Source organism: Myotis yumanensis, unplaced genomic scaffold (assembly GCF_028538775.1).
Source record: "Myotis yumanensis isolate MYYU_CA2020_CCGP unplaced genomic scaffold, mMyoYum1.0.hap1 SCAF_3, whole genome shotgun sequence".
Lineage (NCBI taxonomy): Eukaryota > Metazoa > Chordata > Mammalia > Chiroptera > Vespertilionidae > Myotis > Myotis yumanensis.
The window spans coordinates 113,524,342-113,549,364 of NW_027223754.1; the positions used below are offsets into that span (position 1 = coordinate 113,524,342).

The 25,023-nt window shown below is 40.3% G+C and overlaps 1 protein-coding gene across 2 annotated transcripts in view; it reads left to right on the top strand.

The window, feature by feature from the left end:
* KATNAL1 (katanin catalytic subunit A1 like 1) overlaps positions 1-25,023 on the top strand; it is a 100,702-nt gene that overhangs the window by 51,477 nt on the left and 24,202 nt on the right. For both annotated transcript variants that reach the window (XM_070409393.1, XM_070409392.1), the window contains exons 5-8: positions 10,358-10,485; positions 12,221-12,326; positions 18,486-18,644; positions 19,378-19,504. In XM_070409393.1, coding sequence (XP_070265494.1) covers positions 10,358-10,485; positions 12,221-12,326; positions 18,486-18,644; positions 19,378-19,504 — 520 coding nt within the window. The remainder of the gene's footprint in view (positions 1-10,357; positions 10,486-12,220; positions 12,327-18,485; positions 18,645-19,377; positions 19,505-25,023) is intronic.

A 25,023-nucleotide genomic window follows, 5' to 3' on the forward strand; every position in this document is an offset into this window, starting at 1 on the left:
ACTTCATGCCATTCCATTCTGGCCTGTAGAGTTTCTAATGAGAAATTATCTGACAGCCTTATGGGAGTTCCTTTGAAGGTAATAAATTGCTTTTCTTTTGCTCCTTTAAGAGTCTCTCTTTGTCTTTAATTTTTGGCATTTTAATTATGATGTGTCTTGGCATGAGGAAACCTGTTTGCCTTCTTTTTCCTTGGGACTCTCTGTGCCTCCTGTACTTGTGTGACTTTTTCTTTCACCTAGTTAGGGAAGTGTTCTGCCATTATTTCTTTAAACACATTTCCTACCCCTTGCTCACTTTCTTCTCCTTAAGGCACACCTATTACACGAATATTGTTACATTTCATGTTGTTCCACAGCTCCTTTAAGCTGTCTTCCTGTTTTTTAATTGTTTTTTTTTTCTTTTTGGTTCTCTGATTGAGTGATTTTTTTTCTACCCTGTTTTCTAATTCACTTATCTGATCCTTGACTTTCCCTAATCTGCTGTGTATTCCTTCCAGTGTGTTCTTTATTAGGGCTCTGTCATTTTTCATAGTTACTATATATTTTTTCATGCTTTTGAGCATCTTTACCATCATGATTCTGAACTTTATGTCTGATAAATTTATTATCTTCATTTCATTTAGCTCTTCTGGAGAATTCTCTTGTTCTTTCATTTGGGGGTTGGTTTTTATGTCTCCCCATTTGGCTTCCTGTTTGAGTTTGTGACTATGTATTAGGTAGATCTGCTACGCCTCCCAATCTCTAGTGCAAGACAATGTCAAATGCTGTTTCTGATTAATTAGATTAGACAAATACTCTTAAGTCTCCAGAGACCATCCTCTGACTGCAGACTGATTGTATTCAGCCTTGAGTTAGCCTCAGGCTATGTCCACATGTGGGGGGGGGGAGATTTTCTAACAGGGTGGGTCAGTTGTTTCTGCCTGGAGGTTGGTTGTTATTTTCAGTCTCTTAATGGGCCTTAGAAACACCACAGGGTGCAGCAAGTAGTTTTCCAATAGGGTGGGGCAACTGCCTTCTACCCAGGCAAAAAAACATTTCTCCCGGTATGTCCCTGGATCTTTTCATGTTACTGCCCCAGTGAGAGAGTGAGTCTGAGTAAGCCCGTGCACTGCCTCTTTAAGAGGGACTGCCTGAGACTCTGTCAGCCTCCATGTCACTCAGCCACACTCCCTGCTGGTTGTTATTGTCCGAAGTTATGGGAATTCTCTTCCTGGCCCTGGAACCCTGGACTGATGGGTTTGGTGTGGAACTGGGACCCCTTTGCTGTTCATGGGAGGCCTCCTCAGCCAATATATTTCTCCCGATTAAAAACACGCCACATGTGGGTATCAGTGGGTATCAGACCAGCTCGTTCTGTGCCTCTACCCCTCTTACCAGTCTTGATGTGCTTTCTTCTTTACTTCTCTATTTGTAGAACTTACAGTCAGCCAAATTTCTGGTGGTTCTGATGGTTGTTCTGTACTTTAGTTGTAATTTTGATGTGATTTGGGAGGATGCAAGTACTGCCATCTCACTTCTAACATGCATTTTTTTAATTTAAAAAGGATAGTCTATGAGATATTAGTTGTCAGAAGGAATGTTTTTCTATTGTTACCAAAAATAATTTAATTCATTCAACTCTGATTCTTGAGTATTTTTAAGACTTTGTCTTTATGGTTAATTAACTCTTAGTGAAATGAGCTGTGCTTTTATGATCTTATGATTAAAGCTGTGTATGTTTTTAAATGGAATTAAAATTAAAGTTTGATAAATTATATTCAGAGACTTAATTTAAAGTTATCAAACTTACAGGACTTCATTTCATTAAATTACATATAACAAACATCCATTTTTGAATACTTTCCTTCTCATGACTAAGTCTAGGGATGTGTGAAATGGAGGGGTGTTGTAGACTCGATTGGAGTATTCTTTAAGAGCTGTTGTTTGGTGATTATACACATACTGACTTTAAAACTTTTTATTATTATTAAAGGAAAGTGCACAAATTATAAGGAAAGTGCATAAATTATAAGGGTACTATTTGATGAATGGTCATCCAACCATTAGTATACTGGGAAATTTAATAATAGCTTTTCCAAAAAATTAAAAATAAGGTGTGTATGTGTATATACACACAAATACATATTCACACACAAGTGTATTATAAATTTGACTGATACCAAGGATGTGCAGCATGTAATTTACAAATAATAAAACGTAGAATACTCTTTATTGTAAGTGTTATAAAGTCAGTGGACTCTCAGAGAGTGCCTTTGCTCAATTCTTGTATCTATAGCCAGCTTGTGGCTACAATGGAAAGATGAATAGGAATGTAGTTTGATATGAATTCTGGTTGATAATTTGTTTTTGTTAATGAGTAAGATGGAAGTAAAACAATAGAAACATTTTGGAACTTCACTCATATTTCAACAATTTTGATGAATCAGATAATTTTCAAATACTGGAAAAATAATTCCTTAATTTTTTGTGCTATTTACAGTGTAACAACTATAGAAATGAGACACTTTTAAGTTCTTCTGTGTTATTAACATTTTCCTCAATTACTTTCTTGAGACTAGACAGTTAACAAGAAATCAAACCCTGATTTGTAGCGTTTTCTGTTTTCTATGGTATAAATACTTCCACTGTGACTCATTTCAGGCTACCCACCTGATGTCACTGAACTTGATAGAGATGAGATGGGCAGAAGCCTACCATTCTGTAGTGTTTCCACCATAATGATGCAATAGATCAAAGTAACCTCACATACATAGGTAATCATTAAATAATGAGAAGTGAAGAGTTTTGACTATTTATTACCTTTGTATTTATTTATTTATTTAATTGATTTCAGAGAGGAAGGAAGAGGGAGGGAGGGAGAGAGAGAGAGAGAGAGAGAGAGAAACATCAATGATGAGAGAGAATCATTGATCGGCTGCCTCCTCCATGCCCCCCAACTGGGGATTGAACCCGCAACCCGGGCATGTGCCTTGACCAGAATCAAACCTAGGACCCTTCAGTCTGCAGGCCGACGCTCTAGCCACTGAGCAAAACTAGCTAGGGCTATTACCTTTGTTTTTAATATTATTTATTCCAAGTTGGTGTAATTCAATTTTTATTAAATTCACAGCTGGCTCACAAAATTCCTGAAAATTTAATAATAGTTCTTATAAACCAGTAAGAATCAGCTTGAGCACAGCAATGCATGTAACCCACTGTAACTATTGTGTAATCTATGTAACTGTCATTCAGAGATCAAGAACAGAGCACTTAGCTCCTCAGAAACCATATTCATGGTCTTTTCGGATCCCCGCCACTTTCCTCTCCAAAGTAATCACTATTTTGCCACTTCTTTCCAAAGGTAACCACTATTCTGATTTCTGATACCATAAATTAGTTGTGCCTATTTTGAAACTTGGTGTACAGTTCAGTTAAGTATTTCTTTTTGGTATGGCTTTTTGCTCAACATATGTTGATGATTCTTCCATGTTGTTGCATGTATCTGAAATTTGTTTATTTTCATTAATATGCAGTATGATGCCACAGTTAAATTTGTTTCACTGTTAGTGGATATTTGGATTGCTTTTAGTTTGGAACTATTATTAGTAATGTTGCTTTGGATAGTTTTATACTTCTCCTTTGGTGTGTATGTGTGAGCATTTCTAGTGAGCATATATGTACAAGTGCAATAGGTGGCTCATAGGATATGTATATGTTAAACTTCGGTAGATAACACCAGATAGTTTTCCAAAATGTCCTTACAAATTTACACTCATATTTGCAGAGTATGAAACTTCTAGTTTCTCTACATCCTCACCAGTATTTGATAATGTCTGTCTCTCATGGGTGTAATCAAATCTCATGGGTGTAATCATATCTCATGTGATTTTACCAGCATATTAACTGATAACCTATGAGTTGAATGTTCTTTTATGATTATTGGTCATTTGTATTTTCAGTGACTCGCTTTTAAGAAATACTTTGTTCTGTCCTTTGGATATTAAATCACTCCACAAATTCTTTCTGATGACAGCTAATTTATAGTGTTGGTTTTTGCTTTACTTGTTTTTTTTTGTAACCTTATTGTATTAGATTACAGTAATAGTTACTTGCTGTTTTGTCCCTAATTATTTTACTTATTTATGTATTGTGTTCCCTAACATGGATGTGTGCCTTATGAGCTCAGGGGTTTTTGTCTGTCTGGGTCATAGTTCTTCCACAGTACTTAGAATAGTGCCTGGCACATAGAAAGCATTTGTAAATATTGCTGAAAGACCACATATATTGATAAGTATGCAGAATGCTATGAATTAATTATTTCAGCATAAATGTATTTTGTATTAACACTTCAGTGCAGGGCACAACACTGAAATTAGGAAGCACCATTCTGCATTTATCAACCTGTTGTGGTTTTTTGTAAAATAATGAAGTATCAGAGTGGGATGCAGTTTAGAGATCTTGTCTGGCTTTTCCTGTGTGTGCTTCTCACGCTGGGGTAGGAGTAGCTCACAGTGTGCAGCAGGAGGTCATTGTGTCCCAGGTGGTTAAAAGCACTGATTCTGGAGACAGACTGCCTAGGATCTAGCTGTGTGTCCTGGAGCAATTTACTTATCCTCTCTGAACCTTAGTTTTCTCAGCTATGAGATGGAAATAATAAGAATACCTGCCTCAGAGTACCTGCCTTTAAGATAGTTATGTCAGGTGTTGAGAATAATGCCTGGCACAGAGTAGGCAGTGTACAAGTGTTAGCTATGTGGGGAACTAACTCAGACATGATACGAATACAGATCACTTCTTAAAAAAAAATAAGTGAATTTTTCAAGAAATTTTGCACGTGCTTTGGGCTATTGAATTCAAAAAACAGATGAATAAGTGGATGCAGTGGCTTTATGGAAAGAACCAAAGGTCAGCTATAATTAAGGCTATACATTGCTAGTTAGTAATAAAAACCACTGTGGGACACAGTTTTTATTACTAACTAGCCTGAAATTCTGATGTTGGGTAACACTACACAACAAAAGAGATGACTTTTGTTGGACAGAACTCATTGTTAGAAAATACTTTCTTTTGCTGATCTGAAATTTACTTCATCTGTTGCTTTATATTGGCCTGGTTCTTTCCTTTGGAGGAATCTATATACAGTGGGGCCTTGACTTACGAGTTTAATTTGTTCCATGATGGAGCTCGTAACTCAAATTACTCGTATGTCAAATCAATTTTCACCATTACAATGAATTGAAATGCCATTAATCCGTTCCGGACACCCCAAAAACACCGCAATTGTTTTGTTAAATGTTTTTAAATAAGAAAAATGTATTTAAAAATAACGAATATTGTATAAAAACACAATACTGAACAATAGAATGTAGTGCAATAAACTTGTTTTATTAAGTTTAATGTACAGCATTTACCTTGGAGATCAAACGACTTAGAGATGCTGATGGAGTTGGAGGAGAAAGGCTGAACTGAATAACTGAATAACTGAATCTTATTTGCTGACTTTTTCCCTTCTTGCCACACTTTCATCATCGGGAGTTTTCGATAAAAACCTGTCCAATGAGATCTGTTTCATCCTCCCTTTCAGAATATTTCTGAAATGAGTTAGGCAAGTGTCATTAAATAGCTCCATCGCACGCCCAGTTGCAATTTTTTCTGGGTGTTTCTTTTGAATAAAGTCTGAAAGTTTCTCCCACATTCCCAACATTTCCTTTATCTCACTTATAGAGATAACCTCCTCCTCCTCTGTGTCATCTGTTTCCTGCAAAACCTCCGTGTGCTGCTGCGTCTGTAGCTCCTTTAGCTCCTGCGTTGTCAGTTCCTCGGAGTGCTCCTCGATGAGCTCATTGATGTCACCTTCCTTTATATCCGCGCTCGCTGCCTCACCATGTCTGACAACGGAGTGAATGCCGGTCCTCTTTTTAAAAATTTCGAACCAGCCCCGACTGGCTTTAAACGGCTCGCTCGATGCCTCGTCCATTGAAGTGCCTGGGGTCTGCTGCAGCAAATCAGCGTAAATAGCTCGGGCCTTTTCGCAGATTATAGCCTTCCTCACAGTATCTCCTGCGAGCTGCTTCTCCGTTAACCACACCGTTAGCAGCTTCTCCATATTTTCATGGATAGATGTCCGCTGTTTAGAAATTATTTTAACGCCCTTGGCTGGAGTTGTAGCCTGTATTGACTCCTTCTGCTTCAGTATGGTGCAGATCGTAGAAGTGCTACGCTCGTACTGCTTCGCCAAGTCGATTACACGCACACCTTGGTCATGTTTTTCGATAATTTCTTTCTTTAATTCAATGCACATCATCCGCTTCTTCTTCTCAGCACTGTCCTTCGCACTTATTTCTTAAGATCCATGGTTGAAAAAACGAAGTTTTGCAAAATATCTGCAAGCACAAATGCGAGCACAACACTGATGCTTCAACTAAGAGCTAACCGCTTAAAGTGAACGAGTGAGACACGTGATGCTGGGCTGATGTTGTGGCGTTCACTGTGATGTTTGCTGCACCAACTAGCAGTGGGGTATCTGAAGCTGGGTCGTAACCCGAATTTTAGCTCGCAACTCAAAGTAAAAAATCGGCTGAGAGACGGCTCGTATCTCGAAAAACTCGTTAGTCGGGACACTCGTAAGTCAAGGCCCCACTGTATATAAAAGCCAAGCGACCAGAACACTGGAATGACCGGAACAACTGGTTGTTTTGACATGCAATGTGGCCCCAATCGGCCCCCTCTGCCCCCTCTGATCAGAGGCAGGGCTGGCCAACCTCCTGCAGCCCCTCCTCCCCTGGCCAGCCAGGCCCCTATTGGCGCCCCCACCCCTATCAGCGGCAGGGTCGGCCAGACACCACCCATGCACGAATTCATGCACCAGGCCTCTAGTATAGAATAAGTAGAGGAAAATAGGTTAGTTGGTTGTTTTGCTTCATTAGCATTTTCTTCTTCAGCTTAAATGTTTCTGGTATCTTTGGTCCTTCTGCATATGACATGGCTTTGAACCTTTTATCATTCTCCATCCTTCTCTGGGTATAATTTGCTTGTCAATATTTCTTTAAAGTGCAAGATTTGAGCTAGTAACTGGCACATTGCACTTCATCTACCAATGAAAGCACACAATAAAAGGCACACAATAAAATGCAAAAACTACTCACATTTTAGGCCAGCTGTGTCATTGACTCTATAATATATTGTGTTTCTTGTTAACTTTAGTGTCATTTTTCTCAAACGGAATGATGAAAATACTAATGGATGATCCTTAACAAATCTTTCTTGACACAAGTAACTTAGATAAAATTACTAAAAAGAATCTAAAGTATTTTGCTTAGTGGTTGTGTCACTGTTTGATTCCTGGTCAGGGCACATGCCTGGTTTGTGAGCTCGATCCCCAGTGTGGGGAGTGCAGGAGGCAGCCAATCAATGATACTCTCTCATCATTGATGTTTCTCTTTCTTCCTCTCTGAAATCAATAAAAATAAATAAATAAAATAAATAAAATATTTTGCTTTAATGAGAAGAAAGTACACTAGTCTTCATGCTAAATATCAAATTCTTGCCAATGTAGACTTTATTTTCAATTAATGTGAAAACCTAAACAAATAATTCTAAGATCATTTCAGTGACATTGCAATTAGTATTGTTAGTATAAACTGTACAGGTAATATCTTGAGTGAGGTTAGCTTTATTGCCTGAAAAGTGTTTCGTTTATGTATTGTGGTTACTCTAGCTGGTTAACTGCAATCTTGGTTACTTATATTTGAAATCCCTGTTCTAATTTATCCATTTGTTATGATGGATAACTGTCACCCATTGTGTTGATTTCCCAATGTAAGCAAATTAATTATTTATTTTCAGTTTTCCTAAATTTGTTTATTTAAATAACCTCACCATTTTGGTTTGAAAAAGTCCTTTGAATCTTCTTTGGACTTAATTTGTATTCATGTCTCATCTCTACCTCTGAGGAACTTCGGATTCTAGGGCCAGTCTGTAGACTGGCTTATTCCTTCATCTCCTCTTCTGTGGATGGAGTGGCAGGCCTTGAGTACAGAAACAGGCTTTTATTTATTCACTTCTACTTTTCCTCCCACCCATCTTTCTACATAGCAGCCAGAGGGTCATGTGAAAATGTAAAGCAAAACAAACAAACAAACAAACAAAAAATGTAAAGCAGATCCTGTCATTCCCTTGCTCATCATGTTTCAAAAATTTCCTCCTGCACTCAGAGTAAATCCACACCCCTTCCCTGGGCCTATGGGGGCCCAAGTGAGCTGTCTCTGCCTGTCTTTCCAACCTATTCCTTTTAGCCACACTGATCACTCAGCGTTTAATAGCACTTCAGCTTATAATTCTATGTGATTTGCTTTTGTTTACTTATTACTTGTTTCTCCCATTAGATAGCTGCTTGATGAGAGCAGATAAGGTGTTTTCATTCACTGATTTAAAACTTGGTGATCAATAAAACGTGCTGGGCATAGATGCTCACATATTTATTGTTCTTAAAATCCAATGATTCCTCTTACTTTCAGGCAAGTGTCCAGCTGTTCTTTTCCTGTGGCAGTGTTTACAAGTCCTCCCTACCCCACTTGATTATTTATATCAAAATGGCTTTGTGCTAACATTTTTTAAATACTTACTTTTGGTTAGTCTCAAATAATAGTGCCATATGAAGGCTGGTTAAGTCCCAGGTATATTAGTTTCTGTTACATTCTTTAGGTTATTTATTTCTAGAAAGCTTTAAAGTGATTACAGAGTGTTCCCACTGATTAGTTTGAATATCACCTTATAGCCTTGGCCTATGTGTATCATAAAATACGATACTAGGCTGAGATTATTTTGAATTTGTTGATGTTTTATTTGTTGTATAGGTAAGCCAGAAAATTCTTCTTTAAATAATGTCAATATTGGTGTCTGTCAGCTGAAATAGAAGAATCTTTCTGAAAATTTAGTTTAATACTGTAGCCATGATTCTACCCAGAAACAGTAAATTATTCATTTTTTTGGTCAAGTCACTATAGTACTGTTTGGTGATTTACCAGATGGTATAACGAATTAGAACATTTACCAAAGGGAACCATTTAGTCCCCTCTCAACTATGGTTTATCTCTGATGAAGTATCTATGGTAGAAGAGGTTCATCCTATTCTCTCTCCATATTGAGTTTGTAAAATTAACTCATTTTATTTTTTACCATTTTCCCTTTTATTTTTGTATTAGACAGTAACAATGAGGCTGAAGCTCTGTGGAGGTACTTGGCTCTGTATACTGAAGCAGTTCCAGTGGCTGAACTGTCTCTGGCAAAGTTTCTTTAAAAAAATTATTGTTATTGCTTTTTAGAGAGAGAGGAATGAAGAGGGAGAGAGAGAGAGAGAAATATCAATGTGAGAGCCTCCTGCATACCCTTACATGGGGATCAAGCCAAAACCCTGGCATGTGCCCTGGCCAGGAATTGGACTGGCAACCTTTTGGTGCAAAGAACGATGCCCAACCAATGGAGCCACACCAGCCAGGGCTGAGCATGTTTCATTTAAAGTTCTTCACAGTTCAGTCAATCTTGGCAGAACCCATAGAAACTATAGTATATAATACTTTTTTAAAGCCGCCATATTATTAGATAAAGAATTTGGGTAGGTATATTGCTTTAATGGTCTTAATACTAATTTTAAAAGGTTCTTTTATCATTGTCATTACAGTGACTTTATGATGTGGCCCAAGGACTTTACTAGGAAGAAATTGAATCCTGAGGGAGTACTTACAGCAACAGGGAAAAAGAAGCTTTGTGAGATGAAATTCAGACCCAGTTCTTTTGGCCATACACAGCCCTCGCTTAAGCTTTAAGCTGGCTCAGCCAGGCATGAAGTGGTCTGATGCTGTGGATAAGGCATGGGTTTGAGGAGTCAGGAAGACCTGACATTTAAGAATTGTGAACTTGATTAAGTTACTTAATCTTTTTGAGTCCAAGATAATCTGTAAAAATAAAGATAGTAATACCTACCTTATAGTTGTATTAAATGAGGTAATATATATGAGATTACTTGCTATACAGTAGGTTTTCAGTAAACTTCCTTCCTCTGCATTAGCATTCTCAATATTTTCTGGTGGAAATCTCCGCAGCCACTAATTCAGGGGTATTTTGCAAGGATCATTTTAGTCTTACTTACCTGCAGCTCTCCCTGCAAAAATGTAAATTTGAAGAAATGTATAGTAAAGCAGGCCAGTTCATCTGTTTCTGATGAATTAAAAAGGAGAGGATGGCATTTGGGTAATAAGAAAACACTATCTTAAAATAACCAAAAATTATTTTTAAATGATTGTTACACTTTTTATAGCTTAATAATGCCAGTTAAAATTATTTTGTTATTGACCAGTACTTTTTTTATACCTGTCTCCAGGGAAGAAAAAATATGCAAGATGGTGTGAGTGATGGTGAAATTCCAAAATTTGATGCTGCTGGATATGATAAGGATCTGGTAGAAGCCCTTGAGAGAGATATTGTGTCCAGGAATCTTAGCATTCATTGGTTAGTGTCTTCAGTTCTTGAATTAAAGTAGCAGAGAAGACAAGTTATAGGGTTGGCTTGGTGTGAGTCTTCTCTTTTAACTTTTAATCTTCTGTTTATGACTTCATCCATAATATGACTGTATGGAATTGACAGGACAGTCCTTGTTTCAAAATATAACCAAGACACTTTAACATTTTAATTTAATGACATAACTGACAGAGATTGTTAATTGAATAACATGTTCTAATTAATAACTGGAATGTTATCTGATCACTGATCAAATTTTATGCAATTAGAATTAGAATAATGTTCTTAAGAATCTATATACACTGAGTGGCCAGATTATTATGACCACCTGACATTTGTAGGCACATTAGCCGTACACTGCATCTTATGGGATATGGAAGCCGAAGGCCCGTTCGAACACCTTTGCTGTCTGCAGTTACCAAGATAAAACGTCTCCAATTCGCGCAGGAACACAAGGATTGGACAGTCGAGCATTGGAAAAAGTCATGTGGTTCAATGAATCACGTTTCCAGTTGCATCATGCAGATGGCAGAGTGAGAATTTGGTGGAAACAGCATGAAAACATGCACCCCACATGCATGAGTACAACCCTTCAAGCTGGTGGGGGCAGTGTTATGGTTCGGGGCATGTTTTCCTGGCATGATTTGGGCCCTTTAATTCGTGTGGAACAACGTCTGAATAGCACAACATACCTAAGTATCGTTGCTGATCAGGTTCATCCTATCATGTTGATGGTGTATCCCAATGGAGATGGCTTCTTCCAACAAGACAATGCTCCATGCCACGGTGCTCGTATTGTGCAGGAGTGGTTTCAAGAACATGAGGGAGACTTTACCTTGCTTAGGTGGCCCCCACAAGCACCAGATCTCAATCCAATTGAGCATTTGTGGGGTGAAGTTAAAAGAGCTATCAGGCAGCTGGTTCCACAACCATCAAATCTCACAGAACTGGACAGTGCTATTCATCAGGCATGGTGTCAGATTCCTCACATCACTTTTCAACATCTCGTGGAGTCAATGCCAAGAAGAATCGCCGCAGTATTGAAGGCAAAAGGTGGCCCAATGAAGTACTGATGGGGTGATCATAATAATCTGGCCACTCACGTTCAAATATATCCCACGTTCAAAGGCTGTTAAATTGCGTTATTTACCCATATCTTCAGAAAAAAAATCACTTCTTTCGTGGTAAACAACCTGCTTCCCTATTTATAATGGTATGGCCCTCTAGCAACTTCAGCGCAAAATTATAGCTAATTTGCCTACAAATGTCAGGTGGTCATAATAATCTGGCCACTCAGTGTATATAAAAGACTAAGTGACCAAACGACTGTACAACCGGTCAACTGACCACTAGGGGACAGACATTTAATGCAAGAGCTGCCTCCTGGTGGTCAGTGCGCTCCCACAGCCAACCTTCCATGGCCAGCCGGCCAACCTCCCGTGGCCCCTCCCCCTGGCTGGCCCGCCCCGATGGCCCCCATTGAGCCTGCCAGCCAATTTCCCACAGCTCCTCCCGGCCGGCTGCCCAACCTCCCACAGCCCCTCCCCCCAGCCAACCTCCTGCGGCCCCTATCGGCCCGATCACCAGCCAGGCTGAGGAACCCCACCCATGCACAAATTCATGCACCGGGCCTCTAGTAATTTCATAAGTAAAAAAAAAGAATTAGTATTGATCATCAATCAAAGCCATCTTTGAATTAACATGAAACTTTGATGTTCTTACAAAGGGATGACATAGCAGATCTGGAAGAAGCTAAGAAGTTGCTAAGGGAAGCTGTTGTTCTTCCCATGTGGATGCCTGACTTCTTCAAAGGGATTAGAAGGCCCTGGAAGGTGAGAATTTATTAAAATAACAGGTATGAAAATGCTGCTTGCATGATAATGAAAGACAGCATTGTAGTTTCTATATGTGTTTATTAACTCAGTTTGTAAAGGTTGGGGGAAGTTTGTATTTTTCCCAAATTCCTGGATTTGAATTTGTAATTGAGTTCTGCAATCTCTGCATGACAGGAGAAGGGCTTGGAGTATGGAAACTATAGTCTTTAATTATGTCACTTTACTCAGGGTTGCTCAGCTAGAGATTAGTTTTAAGAATTTTCTAGATGTCTATTTCTGTAAATAAGTTAACAAACAAAGTAAACAGTAATCATAATAGTCTTTTATAATAAAAGTTTGATTGTATAAATACCTTTCTAAAAGTTGACATATTTCTCACTAATTATTTTGATCACTTCATCTCAGACATAATCAGAATGTGTGTTTCTTTTATTATTATTATTATTTTTAATCCTCACCCAGGGATTTTTTTCCACTGACTTTTTAGAGAGAGGGGAGGGGAGGGAGGAAGGGGGGGAGAGAGAGAGAGAGAGAGAGAGAGAGAGAGAGAGAGAGAGAGAGAGAAACATCGATGTGAGAGAGATACATTGATTGGTTGCCTCCCGGATGTGGCCCAACCAGGGCCAGGGATTGATCCTGCAACCAATGTATGTGCTCTTGACCCAGAATCAAACCCATGACCCTTTGGTCCACAGGCCATCCCTCTAACCACTGAGTCAAACCAGCCAGGGTTGTGTGTTTCCTTTCAGCTTGCCCTCTTCTTTAGAATGTATAGCCTGCCTAGAACTAGTTCCTCCTAAGTCTAGTGTTTTCCTGTTAACATATTGAAAAACCCTTCCAACAGCTGCTGTCTGAAACATAGGTCTTAACATAGGCAGAGCCTTTCTTTATTCTTACAGGTAGAGTGCAGTAAAAGAGTAGTCTTTCTTTTCCCTCCTGAATTAGCTGAGAAGGTCTGTTTCTTTTCTCAATCCTTGCTCCTGTTTGTTTACACAAGTAGCTGGAGCACCATGGCATTTCCATTGCTTCTCACAACTTAAAGACTTCAATAACTGTTACAGATTTACCTAATTTGGGGAACATATTACCACACATTTTCCCTTTATTATAACTTCTAAAACAATATTTAAAAGAGAGAATAAGGTTTTAAAATAGGTATTTAAAGGAGTTTTAAAGTAGCTGTAACCTACATGAGGAGACCTGTAAGTTTTCAGCAGGAGGGCGATTTGCAAATGTGAAAGATCACCGTGGCAGCAGTATGGAAGATAGATTGGAGGTGGCATAGATTGCATACAGATGAGGAGTCTGGTCAGGAGGCTATTGCAGTAGTCTAGCCAAATGATGAGGACCTGCATTAAGGCATCTATTATTTGGCTAAATGAACAAATGGGTGGGTTTATGAGAGATGTTTAAGAGGTATGTGATAACATTATGGCTGATAGTTTATAGGAACAAGAGAGAGGGACAAGTTTTATGACGTGCCAATTTCAGGCTTGACTTGAAGGAGTATGCCGTTACTTCTGACACCCACTACCCAAATTGGTCCAAACTTTAGAAGTTAAGGGCAGTTTTCCATAAGACTGCCCTACTTAAGATGCTGCTGCAAACTTGGGGGTCCTCAGGTCACCCTCACTTCTGACCAGCTGGCTATAAATTTGGGGCTTCTCACTACCCCTTCAGGTTCAGTAATTCTCTAGAAAGACTCACAGAACTTAGGAAAGCATTTTACTTAAGATTACAGTTTTATTATAGCAAAAGGAAGTAATTCAGAGTTAGCCAAGGGAAGAAATACAGAGGGTGAGATCTGGGATTCTGCTGAAAGTAAAGCTTCTGTGTTCTCTCCCTGTGGAATTAGGATGCCTTACCCTCGCAGCATGTTGATGTGTGACAATGCATAGAGTGTTTCCAATAGGGAAGCTCACCCAGATTCAGTGTCCAGTTTTTATTGGGGTTTCATTACATGGTCATGATTGATTGAATCATTGTCCATATGTCTCAATCTCCAGTCCCACCTTCCTCTCTCCAGTGTCCCAACCCTCTAAACCCTCTAATCACATGGTTGGTTTTTATAGCAAGCCCAGCCCCCATCCTGAGTCATCTCATTAGCATAAACAATATAGGGGCCCTCCATGAGCCACCTCATTAGCATAAAATTTTAGGGTTCAACATGAACAAAGATAACTCCTGTCAGTTGGGAAATTCCAAGGATTTAGAGTCTTCCTCCCAGGAACTGGGGTAAAAGGCCAACTAAATTATTTATTATACTAGAGGCCCGGTGCACAAAAATTTGTGCACTCAGGGGGGTCCCTCAGCTCGGCCTATGCCCTCTCGCAGTCTGGGACCCCTCGGGGGATATCCATCTGCTGGCTTAGGCCCGCTCCCCAGGGGATCAGGCCTAAGCTGGCAGTCAGACATCCCGCTGGCAGCCCAGGAGCCCTGGGGAGATGTCCACTTGCCAGCGGGGAGCAGGCCTAAGCTGCAGTCGGACATCCTTAGCGCTGCTGAGGAGGCGGGAGAGGCTCCCGCCATCACTGCTGTGCTGGCAGTCATCAGCCTGGCTTGTGGCTGAGCAGAGCTCCCCCTGTGGGAGCATACTGACCACCAGGGGGCAGCTCTTGCATTGAGCGTCTGCCCACTGGTGGTCAGTGTGTGTCATAGTGACCAGTGATTCCCAGTCCTTCTGCTGTTAGGGTCAATTTGCATATTACCCTTTTATTATATGCCTGGTGCATGGGTGGGGGCTGGCTGGTTTGCCCTGAAGGGTGTCCTAGATTAGGGTGGAGATCCCGCTGGGGTGCCTGGCCAGCCTGTGTGTGGGGCTGAGGGCTGTTTGCAGGCTGGTCAAGCCCCCCAGCAGGCACCCTCACCCCTTGAGGATGTGGCCAGCCTGGGTGAGGGGCTGATGGCTGTTTGCAGGCTGGCCACAGCCCCTTCAGGGTGGGGGTCCCCCCTGGGGTGCCTGGCCAGCCTGGATGAGGGGCTGATGGCTTTTTTCAGGCTGGTCAAGCCCCCCAGCAGGGACCCTCACCCCATGAGGGTGTGGCCAGCCTGGGTGAGGGGCTGATGGCTGTTTGCAGGCTGGCCACAGCCCCTTCAGGGTGGGGGTCCCCCCTGGGGTGCCTGGCCAGCCTGGGTGAGGGGCTGATGGCTGTTTTCAGGCTGGCCAAGACCCTCAGCAGGGACCCTCACCCCATGAGGGTGTGGCCAGCCTGGGTGAGGGGCTGATGGCTGTTTTCAGGCTGGCCACAGCCCCTTCAGGGTGGGGGTCCCCACTGGGCTGCCTGGCCAGCCTGGGTGAGGGGCTGATGGCTATTTGCAGGCTGGCCACAACCCCTTCAGGGTGGGGGTCCCCGCTGGGGTGCCTGGCCATCCTGGATGAGTGGTTGATGTCTGTTTGCAGGCTGGCCACAGCCCCCAGCCACCCAAGCTCCCAGTGGAGGCTGGCTGGAAGCAGGTATCTGGGATTTATTTATCTTCTATAATTGAAACTTTGTTGCCTTTTATGGAGGCCACAGCCGGCCAGGGCAGGCGGGAAGCTTGGCTTCCTCCATCGCCGGGGCAGCCAAGCCTCCTGCTTGCTCCAGCTCCGTGGCTGCCAGCTGCCATCTTGGTTGGGTTAATTTGCATATAGTCGCTCTGATTGGCTGGTGGGCGTGGTTTGGGGTGTAGCGAAGGTATGGTCAATTTGCATGTTTCTCTTTTATTAGATTAGATTAGTGGCCTGGTGCACGAAATTTGTGCACATTAAAAGGGAATTCGAGGAAATATTTTAATATTGCTATTTGCCCTTTCTCTGTAATAGAAGTGTCAGAGATGAAAGAAAATTAGTAAAATGTATATGAAATCTCCGTCCTGTCAGAGTCTGGGGCGCGCCACAGGACCCAGAGTTAAGTCCCCATCCACCTGCACGCACTTCGAAATCACAGGAGACCCAGACCCAGCTGGCCTCACTCCCATTGGATGAGACCCAGACCTGGCCTGCCCCACCCCCGTCAAGCCCCTCCGGGCAGGGGGTGCAGCCTCAGGTCCCCCATAAAGCCCTGCTGGGCAGGGGGCACAGCCTGAGGTCCCCCACCCTGGCCAGGTGCCATGCAGCCTCAGGTCCCTGCTGTTTCGTCATTATGTGACGGAGTCCTGACCAGTTTGCATATTATCCTATTATTAGATAGATAGGGTACAATGAACTGATATTGGAAATTGAGAAAAGGAACAGATTTAAACAGGAACAAAATATGTCTAAGTAAATGCTCAGCAGGTAATTAGAAATAGAGGTCTGGAGCTTAAAATAGAGTGAGTTAAAATTGTAAGATATAAATGGTCGTTTATAATATGCATGTGGTTGAAATTGTTCAAGGAGTTTATAAAAGAACACAAAAGATTTAGAATTGCTTTAGGAATGTAAAGTGCAGGGCGAAGAGGAGATCTGAACACACTGAAAATAGTCATGATGAAGAAGTATCAGGAAAGAGCAGTGTCCTAGAACCAACCCAGAAAAGATGGGTTTCAGGAAGGGAGGAATGAATACCAAGTATCAGCAACATCGAGGTCAGAGAGAAAGAACATGTGAGTTGAAAAGTGACTGGTAGATTAGTAAATAGGTATTTTTAGTGAAGTAGTGGAGGCAGAAGCAAGATAGTAGCTCATGAAGAAGCAATAGTAAGCTTAAGCCATTTCTTTAAGAAGGCTAGCTGAGAGGGAAGGAGAGGTATACAGTAGCTAGAGGATTTGAAGAGTTAAGCAAAGGATTATTTAAAAATGGGACAGATTTAAATATGTTTATATACTAAGGCAGTGGTTCTCAACCTTCTGGCCCTTTAAATACAGTTCCTCATGTTGTGACCCAACCATAAAATTATTTTTGTTGCTACTTCATAACTGTAATGTTGCTACTGTTATGAATCATAATGTAAATATCTGATATGCAGGATGGTCTTAGGTGACCCCTGTGAAAGGGTCATTCGACCGCCAAAGGGGTCTCGACCCACAGGTTGAGAACCGCTGTACTAAGGGGAAAGAGCCAATAGAGAAGGAAATACAGGAAATAGATGAGGTAATCAAAAGAGTAATGTCATGATGAGTTCAGAAGTATAAATATTGTACCACATCTAATGTTAGAAAAGGGAGGGGCCATTAGAAAGAGAAGTATGAACTTGGCTATCGCTATGCCTATACCTTTAGTTGTTTTGGTAGTTTTCAAAATACCAGTCTCATGCACAGTTAAAGGCTCCTTGCAAAGCACAAAGTTTTTAAAAAAAAACTAGTGTTTTAAATCCTGGTGATCCCTGGTTGTTCTGGGTATCAAGATTCTACAGCTAGTTTCTGAATGTAGTTATGAAACTTTGATGAACATATAGCTTTCAAAGTTGATATCCCTAGCTTATTAAACTAAATTAACAAATAGATCAGAATTCCTTTTGAGATCACCAACTATTATGCAAAAGAAACGTGGTGTTAACTATGATCTGAGCTTCCATTAAAAATGGATAGTGAAGTAAGTGTTAAGAATCTATTAGTCTTCAAGACTAGAGAATTAGTGTTCTCAAATAATCTTTACTCCTCGTTGATTTATTTTTATAGAATGCCTTTCTGCTTATTTATTTTCCAAAATGAGGAATAACTACAATTTCACTTTTGGTCCATGTTTAGTAGCTCTTTTTATTAGTAATAGTATTTTTTGTAAACTATTATCTAGCACATTAAACTGATAAAACGTTAGCTAATTTGATTATGTTTGAATTACTACTAGATTTTAGTTACTGTATTAATTGAGAATGGATTCTTCTTTTTGATTAAAAGCTGTATATTATAATGTGTTGTGGAAGATAGGCTTCTTATCTTATTTTTTTGCTTACACAGAGCAGTTACTCTTGAGTGGTATTTCAGACTATTTTTAGGTGGTATTTAAGGCATATTTATCTTCTGCCAGGCTTAGGAAAGTTGGGTAGGTTCTTTCTGAATGTATAAGAACATTCCTTGTTGTCTAGGCCCTTTGTTAACCCATCTCTGAGTATCTCTGATTTGAGACATTTTGTGAAATCTTCTTCATTTTTTTCTATCTATAAAATGATATGGGAAAATTTCCCTCTACTTAATAGTTGATATTTTATAAGAAAGTATTTTAATCTGATAAATCATTTACATCTTTCAAAATTTCAGGGTGTGCTGATGGTTGGACCCCCAGGCACTGGTAAGACCATGCTAGCTAAAGCTGTTGCCACTGAATGTGGCACAACATTCTTCAATGTTTCCTCCTCTACACTGACATCCAAGTATAGAGGTGAATCTGAGAAATTAGTCCGTCTGTTGTTTGAAATGGTGAGTGATAATATATTTGGATTTCAAAGTACTTTTGGTATAAGCAATGGTATCCCTATAAGTCTAGATCCACTCATCTATGGCAGGTGTCGCTGTAGTTTAATAAGTAGTTCTTGGCAGACTAATAAGATAGGGTGCGGTGGGGTTTCTGGAATTGTCAGTGTGTCTGTCTTTGATGTATCTTCCTCCCTAAGATAAAAGAAGGCTCTTTGGCATCCTATCCAGCGAGAGTAGAAGAGACTTTGGAAATGTGTGTGGTGTGACTGACATTTCTGGATCTCTAATGAGATGGTTGAGCAGAAGTGTATTTTAATATATATTTTAAAAATGAGTTAGATATTGATCTATCATTAAAGTTGGTTTCTTTTCATAAGGGGTTTGCAATAGTTACTTAAGAATGCTTATTTGAGGAAAGAGATTGATGACTTGTCTTTTGAAAATGTTTTGTATTATGGAAAGTTTCAAACAGAATAGTAGAAAGAATAGGACTATAAATCCCCATTTATTTGTCACCGGACTTAGCCAACCATATAACTTACCTTTTATTTTTAGAAATTTACTTTTTTTATATGCATGATTGATTTAACCTCTGTCAATAACCAAATGGTGGCATTAAAGCAGTGAGAAACTTCTCTTTTTTAACCATGATATTGGGAGGAAATGGCACTATTTTTAAATATTCAGATTGTTTTATGAGATAATCAAATGATTCCTTTAACATATTTTCACAAAGGCTAGATTTTACGCCCCCACTACGATCTTCATTGATGAGATAGATTCTATCTGCAGTCGAAGAGGGACCTCTGATGAGCACGAAGCAAGTCGCAGAGTCAAGTCTGAGCTACTCATTCAGATGGATGGTAATTGATGTTTAATTACTGTCTCAAAACTTACACTTCTTTTTTGAGCTTTGTGTAGATCAATACTTTGGAAATTCTCAGTGAATGGACTCAAAGGCAGCCTGCGTTTATTTATAATCATCTGTTCATCCACTTATTTATTCATTTGTTCATGCATTCAAAAAGCACTTACTGTATACTTGTTATGAAATGTGCACCATTTTAGGTTGTGAGGGTAAAAAGAAAAGGAATGCCATGGCCTTTAAATAATTTATTACTTAGAGCAAAGGTTCTAGAGAAGTGGTTTGGGGTCCCAGGGCTCTTTCAGATCCTTTTAAAAGGGCTGCAAAGACTAAACTATTTTTATAATAATATTAAGACATTATTTACCTTTTTCACTTTCATTCTCTTACAAGTATACAGTAAAGTTTTTCAGAGGCTATAAGACAAGTAAGATATAATAAATAGATGGAAAGCAGAAGCAGGTGTGAGAATCTAGCTATTCTCTATGGAGTCGCACATTAAAGAGATTTGCAAAAATGTATTCTTCTTCTAATATTTTTTATTTGGAAAATCATTGTTATTTTTCATAATAATATGTTATTTACATTAACAAATAATGGATTCATTGTCACTTTAAAGTGAATTAATACTTTTAAAAATTCTCAGTTTTAATTTCTGATGATAAATATTGATAGCTGTACTCCACAAACACACAAGAGATCTTTGGAGTTAAATAATTTTTAAGGGTATATAAAGATCCTGAGACCAAAAAGTTTGAGAACCACTGATCTAGATGGGAAGCAGGCAACTGAACAGACAATTACAATACATTATAATTTCTGTGGTAAATAAACTCTGGGCGTAGTGAAAACATAGCAGGAGAGGTGCCACCAAGACTAAGGGAGTCATGGAAGGGAATAGCCAAGTTGGGCTTTGAAGCATTAGTATAAGTAATTCAGACAAAGAAGAAAAGGCACTGGGGAGCCATTGAAGGAAGAGAGTGACAAGCCCTGAGCTGCTTTTATTATTATTATTTTTAAATCTTTATTGTTGAGAGTATCACAGATGTCTCACTCCCCGCCCCCATTACCCCCTTCCACCTGGTTCCTGCCTTGTCCCAGGCCTTCACCAAACCCTGCTGTCTACCCACCATAACTGCTTTTAGTTAAAGTTTTAATTTCAGACGAACCTATGTGGTTACTTTAGATCTTTGAGTTTGCAATACTGCCCTGCAGGCCTTCCCTGAGCTTGTCAGGTTAGCATGTGGCCCCTTTTTTGTCCACAAACATTTCATGTAATACTGGTATGGTAGTTTTGAACTCATTTAGCTTTTTTGCTTTGTTTGTAAAGCTCTTTATCTGACCCTGAATGCTGAATGAGAGCTTTGCTGGGTAGAGTAATCTTCATTGTAGGTCCTTAGTATTCATCACTTTGAATATTTCTTACCACTCCCTTCTGGCCTTCAACGTTTCTGTTGAGAGAAATCAGCTGACAGTCATGTGGGTGCTCCCTTTCAGGTAACTAACTGCTTTTTTCTTGCTGCTTTTAAGATTTTCTCTTTGTCTTTAACCCTTGGCATCTTAATTATGATGTGTGTTGGTATGGGCCTCTTTGGATTCCTCTTGTTTTGGACTCTCTGTGCTTCCTGGACTTGTAAGTCTATTTCTTCCATCAGGTAGGGGAAGTTTTCTGTGATTATTTCTTCATATAGGTTTTCAATATTTTGCTCTCTCTCTTCTCCTTCTGGCACCCCTGTAATGTGAATGTTGGTAAACTTGAAGTTATCCCAGAGGCTCCTTACATTGTCTTCATATATATTTATTTTTCTTTTTGCTCTTCTGATTGGGTATTTTTTGCTTCCTCATATTCCAAATTGTTGATTTGATTCTTGAAATCCTCTACTCTGCTGTTGAATCCTTGTAAATTATTTTTTATTTCAGTTGGTGTATGCTTAATTTTTGACTAATCCTTTTTCATGTCTTTGACATTTTCACTAAGTTACTTGAAATTTTCATGAAGATCCTTGAGTAACCTTATAACCATGGTTTTGAACTCTGTATCAAGTAGTTTGCTTGCTTCCATTTCTTTCATTTGTTACATGTTTCTTTGACTCCAGATTTGGCTGCTTCCCTATGTTTCTTTCTGTGTATTAGGTAGAGCTGCTATGTCTCCTGGAATTGGTAGAGTAGCCTTGTGTAGCAGTCCTGTAGGGCCCAGTGGCTCAGCCTCCCCAGTCACCTGCACTAGGCATTCTAGGTATGCCCCTGTGTGGGCTGTGTGCACAATCTTGTAGTTGAGCTTTGATTGTTTTTGGCATCACTGGAAGGAGTTGACCTCCAAGCCAATTGGCTGTGAGGAACAGCTGCGACTACAGTTGGAGAGCTGCTGTGAAGGGAACACCCCTATGGAGCAGGACTTGCTTCAGTGGGGCTTTGGTGCTCACTGAGTCTGTCCATTGAATGTATTGCTTATGGATGTGTAGAGTTGTAATCGGCAGTGGTCTGAAGCTTTCCACTGGGTGCACTGGCTCTAGGGCCTCCAGGGAGGTGCAAAGTAAGCCACTGCCTGGGGCCACCTGGTAGAAGCTACAGAGAGATCTGCAGATAGCTGCTATTTGTTCTTTGGATTGGGCTTGGAGTTGCCCATGTGAGGCCCAGCTGTGAAGCAAGGCAGGTTGATGCTAGTGCCTGGTTTTGGGCCTTTTATTGACAGATTTGGGGCACACTGTCACTAGCTGCAGCTTGTTTGAGAGATTTTAACAAAGTCTGAAACCTGAGCCAGAATAGGCCATTCATATGGAACTATTGCTGCAAACAGCTTGGGTAGGGCTGAAAATTGGATAGGGCAGGGTCTCAGGAAACCCCCAGGAAGGAGCAAAGTGTTGCTCCAGGCTGATGGAGACTCAGATATGGCTGCTAGTCATCCCTGCAACAACGGAGGTCCTAGCTCAGGAACAATGACTTTTTGAGCATCCCCGTCTGAGAGTAAGTCACCCCCAAGTTCCTGCCCCGATGCTAGACAATCCAGTTCCTCCCTGTATGTCCCTGGGTCCTCCCAAAGCTGCCCAGTGCTGGGAGTCCGAGTAAGTTTGTGTGCCGGCCCTTAAATGGAACACCTGGGTCTCCATCAGCCTCTGTGCCTCTCAGCCACAATCCCTGCTGTTTTTTATAGCCATAGTTGCTGGAACTTCTCTTCCCAGCTCTGGAACAATGGGCTAGGGGTCTGGTGTGGGGCTGGGACCTCTTGTTCCACATGGGAAGCCTCCACAGAGGTGATCTCCCTCCTGATTAAAAAAAATGGCACATGTGGGTGTCATACCAGCTTGTTCTGCCCCTCCACCTCTCCTATCAGGCTCAGTGTGCTTTTTACTTTACTTCTCTAGTTGTAGGACTTCCATTCAGCCAGCTTTCAGACAGTTCTAAATGATGGTTATTCTGTATTTTAGTTGTGGGAGGTGACATTTATTGAACACTTACAATGAGTATTGTATACAGTGCCAGTCACTGTAAGATAAATAAAATAAATGTACTACAAGTCCCTTTCCTCAAAGATTTTGCCATTTTAATTTCTGCTGAGATGTAAGAGAAAGAAGTGAATGTGTTATATTTTGGGAGAATGGATATAGAGGAAAACATTATATGTTTTAAAAATATCACTGAATAAGGATTTAGTCATCTGAATTTCATTTAGGGGTATTTATAACTCTTTCTGATTATTAGTTGGACAACCTGAATCTTTGTGATAATGATTCAAATAGTAGTTTAGTCATATTCATCTGGGTTCCTTTAAATCCACTACTTTGTTATACTAGGCTAGAAACTCTGATAAAGTTTGTGAGTTGTTGATATATTTATTTTTTCACTGCATATTTTCCAGTGTTTTCATTGTATAACCTGAGGTTTTTTGTTCTAAAATTTTAATTCTGGAAAAAGTAGACTCTCTATATGTTTGGTTTGCTATAAAAAGAAATGGTATTTTCAGTAGTGACTGATTATTAGGTTTATTCTTAAATTTCTTGTTTTTTTCTGAATTACTTAGAAGTGTGAAGGACAAAACTATTCCAATATAAACTGCCTTTCAAAATTATTGCATGCTAGTATATTAAGTACTAAATATGAATCCCATTCTGTTCTTTCTTTTTTAAAATTTTTTTTATTTTTTAAATATATTTTTATTGATTTTTTACAGAGAGGAAGGGAGAAGGATAGAGAGTTAGAAACATTGATGAGAGAGAAACATCGATCAGCTGCCTCCTGCACACACCCCCACTAGAGATGTGCCCGCAACCAAGGTACATGCCCTTGACCAGAATTGAACTTAGGATTCTTCAGTCCTCAGGCCAACGCTCTATCCACTGAGCCAAACCAGCTAGGGCTCTACCACTTTTTAATTCAATAACATTGGACAAATTATTTCACCTCTTGTAATATGTTACCTCATCAGGGGGGAAACCTATTAATAATAGTACTTACAAATAAGGATGTGCTAAAGATTGAATTCTATAATACATATAATGTGCACAGTCCAGAGCCTGACACATAGCCTCTCCTTTCTTGAAAAATATCAAATAAATTAGACTAACAACTAAAATAAAATATTTGAAGTGAGAGATCCAAGATGGCAGCAAAGTAGGTAGAAGTTACACTTACCTCCTCCCAGGACCAAATCAAAATTATAACTAAATTATAGAACAATAAACCTGAATAACCAACTGAAGACTAGCTGAACAGAAGTCTTATAACTACAGATCTACATAAGAAACCGTACTGAGACTTTTAGGAAAGGTAGAGATTCAAAATGGGCTGACTCTGAACTCATGTGCAGTTGAGAATATGAAGGGCTATCTCAGCTGCGTAAGTTCCCCCTGAGGAGTGAGAGCTCTTAACCCTATGCCTGGCTCTCCAGCCCAGGGCACAAGTGCCGGGAAGAAGAGCCTACATAACATCTGGCTGTGAAAATTAGTGGGGATTCTGTCCAGCAGAGTGAGGTGGTAGGCTGCTAGAAACCCAGATACCCTCATCATCAGGCACTCACACTGGGCTCCGGCAGAGGAATGGCAGCTCAGAGTAGACTGAAGTCATACAGGGAGAGATTGGATTCTGTGGTTTTGGGGAGAACGCTGGAGGGACAGCTGCCAGCATTCCTGTGTTGAATCCCTCTCCCATGCTGCTCACAGATGCCATCATTCCTGGGTTGAGTACTTCCCTCCATAATGCCTCAGCCTGGGGGAATGCACTAGCCCCAAACTCCTGACTCCCTGTTGTCCCACCCTGCCAAACTGCCCCAACCTGCAGGGCACGCTTCGTGGGTACACCGCACCAAATCCTGCAAAGGAATGAGAGGATAGGAGACGCGAAGAAATGGAGGCAAGACAAAGTTCTGATCAAGCCTCAGTTTTATGAAGTCGTTAAGGATGAAACAGGCTTTGGAATGTCGCAGCTTATCAGCGGAGATGTAGCTTGCTTTGTGCTTAGGGTGAGGGTATGTTATTTAACTCCAGGCTAAATCACAAGGTTAACTTTTAACTCCAGGCCAAA